Source organism: Alnus glutinosa, chromosome 10, assembly GCF_958979055.1.
Source record: "Alnus glutinosa chromosome 10, dhAlnGlut1.1, whole genome shotgun sequence".
NCBI classification, from domain to species: Eukaryota; Viridiplantae; Streptophyta; class Magnoliopsida; order Fagales; family Betulaceae; genus Alnus; species Alnus glutinosa.
The window spans coordinates 12,977,188-12,984,009 of NC_084895.1; the positions used below are offsets into that span (position 1 = coordinate 12,977,188).

At 40.6% G+C, this 6,822-nt stretch overlaps 1 protein-coding gene across 1 annotated transcript; it reads left to right on the top strand.

Annotated features, from left to right (window-relative positions):
* Positions 1 to 5,754: 5,754 nt before the first annotated feature.
* Positions 5,755 to 6,822, top strand: LOC133879060 (uncharacterized mitochondrial protein AtMg00810-like). The gene has a single exon (XM_062317611.1). The coding sequence runs from the start codon at positions 5,755 to 5,757 to the stop codon at positions 6,820 to 6,822; it is 1,068 nt and encodes a 355-aa protein (XP_062173595.1).

The following is a 6,822-nucleotide window of genomic DNA, read 5'->3' on the forward strand; positions in this document are numbered from 1 at the left end:
CTGGCCCGGGTGGACATTGGGGTCGATGGAGAGCGACACAAAGTCGCCGAGGCCGTCCACAGCGCAGTCCAGGAAATCGAAGCCCAGGAGATGAGGAGAGGAAGAAGAAAATGGAAGAAGAAGAACAAGAGGAGGGGGGCGGCGTTGAAGGAAAAAGAAAAGAAGTTAGGGTTTTTTTTTTTTTTTTGTGTTTTTACTGTTAAGCTAATAATAATAAATTTTTTAAAAAAACATAATCGTGTCTGGCGGGTCACCCGCGGGTGACCCGTGACACGACTCGCCAAGCCAAGATAAACGGGTCGACCCGTTTATGACCCAAACCCACTAATTTCGTGTCGTGTTCGTGTCGGATTATCGGATCGTGTCAAAATTGCCAGCCCTAATCACTTGTCCTTTCCTTCCTCTTGTTTTCTTTTGATTGACACAGCCATGTGTCACCATGTAATGTCCTTTTTTGTCCATAAAATAACCAAGAGTTATGCTTCTTTTTTTTTTTTTTTTTTTTTTTTTTTTTTATTTATAGTACCGTAGCAGGTTTTCTTTACATGCACACTCAAATACGATTTAATAATTTTCTAATAACAATAAAACACTTATATATTTATATTATATAAATAGAGATCGAAAATTCGGGATACGTTAAGCCCGATTTTAATTAGGATCTGTATGATAGCCTAGGGCTGACATTGTTAAGTTTATCAATTCAGGTGTGTGGTATTCAAATCAGCCCTTTAGCAGTATTATCGAGGTAAGGGGATCCTTAACTCCTAAATACAATCTCATTATAAACTCTCTTTATATTCTTATGAGAATTTCTTATGCTATGTTAGCCTTATGTTTACATTAATAATTGTGTTTACATGAGATAATTTTTATAAAAGAATTTAAATCCCTAAAATTATTTTATATCACTCAAATTGGTACGGGTACAACCCTTGACTTTTATGGAAATTTTAAGTGAAGGGCAACCTATTTTAGGAAACCCTAATTTTGTAAAGTTTCCAATTATGGAAAGTTTTGAAGAAGGAAAATTATAATGTTATGAAAACCTCACACACATAGTCCAAACAAGTTTCATAGGAGGTAAAGGATAGAGAAATGATTTATTATGTCAAGGACATGTGTGTGTGGAGGAAATTATTTTGGCCTCAGAGATATTTACAGATGTATAAGCTCAGTACTGTTGCTTGGATGAAAGCGCAACCGCTGAAGGACTTTGAGAAGGTGGTAATTCATCCTTATGTCATGCTAAGTGCACTTTGATTAATTAGCTGACGAGACAGGCTTGCGGCCACAGTTCCCTGTCATGGTCACAAGGACCGCGCAACCCTCGTACACAGGGCATAATAGTATACAATGGGCCCTAAAAGGAGGAATTTTATTTCTAAACAAATATTTATATGATTTAAGTAAGATGATGGATTTATGTCTTATATTTTTTTGAGATTTAAAGAGTAAGTGTGTTTTAAGTGCCGTTTTAAAGAAAAATGATTTTTAACTCAACCGTTTTATGGTTGAAGGTTACCTTACTGAGCATTTCTCGCTCACCCTTATTTGTTTTTTGTTTTCAGGATATGAGCAGAGAAACCTTGGTGGCCGGAATGGGGATTAGGCTAGTGATATGAGCATTTCATGACTGTTACCCTAATAAGTGCACTAGCACAAGAATGAAGTTTTATATTGGGTTTTTATTGATGCTATCAAACATTAATAATATTTAATAATAATCGTTTCCGCATTTATCGAGATTCTGAATTAATACTATTTTCTTTTACTGTAATAGTTCAGCATATTAGTTAGGTTCTTTGGCACACCTTATGATTCTTTGCAACTCTGTATAATAAAATGAATGAACCTAGCCCTATCGGACTGGGGGCGTTACATCAACATTCTTAGAAGTGTCTCATTATTCTCCAACTCATTTGGTCACATCAAATTCAGCATCTCTAATCGCTTTTGAGTCCAATGTTTCAAAGCAATGCTTTATCTCCACAAAACATTATGTACCTATTGTTATGTTGCAACATCCAATAAACTACACATGTAACACCCTTATATTTAATTAATAAGAATAATTAACTAAAAGAGTTATTGGCAGCCTTCACAAATTAATTAATTGGAAAAACTACCCTAAACACCTAACAAAGTGAATAAAACAGTAGAATGTGGAAAATAAAGATTTAAGCAACAATTTTATACCTTAAAAACATGTCTTAATATTAGCGCACATCATACTCCTAGTGTGATTCAATCTCTTAAGAATCCTAGTGAGTGTGTTGATAGACTCCCGGTTGATCAAACCTCCTAGTGAGTGTTGATAACACAACCGATTGATAAGGATAAGATTATCTAGAGGAGATTTACTTGTAATTAGATTTCTATCTAAGAGTTTGTGTTAGATTAGAATACTATAAGCTAAGGCTTATCATGTAAACAATACTACCTTGTATGTTCTATATATAATCTTATACACGCTCACTAGATGAGCAAGCTTGAAAGCCAATATACTCTGAAACTCTACATGGTATCAGAGCTACTATAAACTCACGTCTCCAGATTTTTTTTTTCTCTGATCAGTATGTCTACCTCCCTAGATTCCTCCTCCAAGTCTACTTCATCCAACGTTCTCTTCACCGTCCCAAATATGAACCATACCTTGAATATCAAGCTGTCCAACAGCAACTTTCCTAGCTGGCGAACTCAGATTTTGGCCTTTGTTAAAGCCAATGATGCGTATGGCTTCCTGGATGGTACAACTCCACCTCTAGCCCAGACCATCCCGAATACTAGCACCACTCCTGGTGCCCCTGCCACCATGGCTAATCCCGACTTCCTTCTTTGGTGTCAACGTGACCAGATGCTGCTCAGCGTGTTGATCTCCACGCTCACTGAACCATTAGTAGTTCATGCCGTCGGCTCAGCCATTGTTCATCAACTTTGGACGACTCTTGTCTCCATGTTTGCTTCCCAAGCTCGTTCACGGGTTATGCAGATTCACTATCGCCTTGCTACAGCCAAGAAAGGTAGCTCTTCTATCACAGAGTATTTTCAATCCTTCAAAGCCATGTGTGATAATCTTGCTGCTGCCGGACAGCAACTCAATGACTTTGAAAGCACCTCCTACCTTCTTGCTGGTCTCGGATCTAAGTATGATCCCTTTGTCACATCCATCACCACTCGGTTGGATCCTCTCTCCTTAGATGATATTTATGGTCATCTCCTTGCTCACGAGATGAGGATAAAGCACAATCTTTCCTTCATTGAGGTTTCCCCTCCAATGGCTAATATTTCTACTCGGGCTCCCATGAATCGTGGGAGAGGATATCGTGGTCGAGGTCGCACCACATATAGAGGCAGAGGACCGTCTTTTGGTGGCCGAGGTAGAGGTCATTATTTCTCCCAAGACCCTGCTGCTCCTTCTCAGCCAATCTGCCAACTCTGTGGCAAGATTGGTCATACTGCTCCAAGATGTTATCAACGCCCGGACCCTGCTCTGGCTGCCCCTTCTCCTCCAGCATACTCAAATGCTCAGGCTTATTACTTCTCGCCTTCCCTGCCTCCTGAAGAAATTGGTACCCGGATACCGCTGCAACACATCACATGACAAATAATTTTCAGAATCTGAATCTCTCAACAGATGAGTACACTGGCCAATATCAGATTCGCATAGGGAATGGTACAGGTTTGCCGATTTTACATTCTGATTCTGCCTCCTTATCTCTCTCTAATCGTCCATTCCTATTGCAGAAATTACTTCATGTCCCTACTATATGCAAAAATCTCCTTTCAGTTCACCAAGTTGCTCTTGCAAATTCTGTTTTCTTTGAATTTCACTCTTCTCATTTTATTATCAAGGATTGCAAGACCAAACGTCCACTCCACCAAGGTCAACTTAACAATGGTCTCTATCAACTCTTCCCTTCGAAAGTGCCCACATCTCCATCCCAAGCATTCGTTGGTGAGAGGACTACATCAAATTGTTGGCATAAACGTTTGGGTCATCCGGCCCTTCGGATTGTCAACCTTGTTCTTTCCAAATTTCAGCTTCCAGTTTCAACAAATAAGGCACATGCACCATGCACCACCTGTCCACAGGCCAAGGGTCATCAATTGCCCTTTTCCTGTTCTACTACTACTATTTGTAATCCCTTAGACTTGGTTTATTCCGATGTTTGGGGCCCTGCCCCACATCTTTCAATAAATGGAAATCGTTTTTATGTTTCATTTGTGGATGCTTTTAGTAGATTTACTTGGGTGTATCCTATCTCCTCTAAATCTGATGTCATGTCTGTCTTCCTAAAGTTTCAAACTATGGTTGAACGCCTCCTCAACACCAAAATTAAAAGTGTCCAATCTGATTGGGGTGGCGAATATCGTAATCTCAACAAATATTTCCAAACCATTGGTATTAATCATCGTGTGTCCTGCCCTCACACTCATTAACAGCAAGGGTGTGTTGAGCGAAAACATTGTCATCTCATTGATACAACCCTAACCCTTCTTGCTGATAGCTCTCTTCCAAAGAAATATTGGGATGAAGCTTGTTTAACTTCTTGCTACTTAATAAATCGATTACCAACCCCCTTGCTTGGAAATATTTCTCCCTTTCAAAAACTTTTCTCTCAAACTCCTGATTATCAATTTCTAAAGGTGTTTGGTTGTGCTTGTTTTCCTAATCTTAGACCATATAACTCTCACAAATTCTCTCTTCGGTCTAAAACATGTGTGTTCTTGGGTTATAGCTCTCACCATAAAGGCTATAAATGTTTTCATCCCGAAACTGGTTGAATTTTTGTTTCTCGTGATGTTATCTTCCATGAGGAAGTGTTTCCTTTCTCTCACGCCAAACACAATCCAGAATCTTCCCCAACAGAACCTTCTTCCTCAAATTCAGTCTCTGTTTCTCTTCCAATCTCTCCTACCCGAGAGTTAGTTCCTAATTTCCCCAGCTCCTTTCCTTCCTCTCCTCCAATCCCCGTGTCTCCCACCTCCCCTGCCACTCTTTCTCCTTCTACTCCTCCTAGTCCCTCTCCTGCAGAACCAGCTGTTCAATCAGCACTGACTCCTTCCCGTATTCACCCTATGTGAACTAGATCTCAAAACAATGTTCGCCTAATTCGACAACTCACTGATGGGACTGTTCGATATCCTCTACCACGAGCCTTACTTGCCGAATCAGTACTTATAGAGCCCACATGCTTCTCTACTGCTGTCAAGGTTAGTGAATGGCAGACTGCTATGCAGGTTGAGTTTAATGCTTTACTTAAAAATCAAACTTGGTCTCTTGTCCCTCCTTTGGCAGCCAATAATGCTGTTGGCTGCAAATGGGTTTTTAAGTTAAAGAGAAAGGTTGATGGTACTATAGAACGTCACAAGGCAAGACTGGTTGCTAAGGGGTTCCATCAGCATGCGAGGATAGATTATGGGGAGACTTTTAGCCCTGTGGTTAAACCAACAACAATTCGAACTGTTTTGTCCATTGCTTACTCTGCAGGCTGGTCTATGCAGCAAATAGACATCCAAAATGCCTTTCTACATGGACTCTTGACTGAAGATGTCTATATGGCACAACCACCGGGTTTCATTCACTCCTCCTATCCTCATCATGTGTGCAAGTTGCAAAAGGCCATTTACGGTCTGAAACAGGCACCTTGGGCATGATTTTTTCATCTCAGTGGGAAGCTTCTTCAGCTCAGTTTTGTTGGTTCCAAGGCTGATCCCTCTTTGTTCATTTATCGTACAGCCGCTATAACTATGTTCTTACTCATTTATGTTGATGATATTATCATTGTTTCATCAGTTCCTGCTACTATTACTGAACTTTTACAGCTACTTGGCACTGACTTTGCGGTTAAAGACTTCGGATCATTACACTATTTTCTTGGCATTGAGGTTATACCCGTGAAAGATGGTCTTCTTCTCTCCCAACAGAAGTACATTAGGGATCTACTAAACAAAACCAATATGGCAGATGCAAAACTGGTTAGTTCTCCAATGTCTTCTTCCTCAGCCTTGTTTGCATTCACGGGTGACCCTATGGAAGATCCCTCTTTATATCGCAGCACAGTTGGTTCTCTGCAGTACTTATCTCTCACACGTCCAGACTTAGCGTTTGCTGTCAATCGTGTTTGTCAATTCATGCATCGCCCAACAAAGCTTCATTGGCAAGCCGTCAAAAGAATTCTTAGATACCTCAAGCATTCCATCACTCATGGCCTGTTGTTGCACAAGAACTCTTCCACCTCTATTCAAGCTTATTCGGATGCTGATTGGGCGGGATGCCTTGATGACAGGCGCTCTACAGGAGCCTACTGTGTTTTCCTTGGCAACAACTTGATTTCTTGGAGCTCTAGAAAGCAGTCAACCGTGTCTAGGTCTTCCACAGAGGCTGAATACAAGTCTGTTGCCAATACTGCCGCAGAATTACTTTGGCTTTGTTCTCTTCTCCAAGAACTTGGTGTTTCACGGCCTAATCCACCAAAACTTTGGTGCGACAACATTGGAGCCACTTACTTATCAGTCAATCCTGTGTTCCACGCAAGGACGAAACATGTGGCCATTGATTTTCATTTTGTTTGGGAGTTAATTGCTTCCAAGTTCTTAGAAATTCACTTTGTTGCAAGTTCTGATAAGATTGCGGATGTGCTCACCAAGCCTCTTGTTTCCAAACGTTTTCAAATCCTTTGCTTCAAGCTCAACGTTCGTTCACTCCCGCTGAACTTGAGGGAGGATATTAGCGCACAGCATACTCCTAGTGTGATTCAATCTCTTAAGAATCCTAGTGAGTGTGCTGATAGACTCCCGGTTGATCAAACCTCCTAG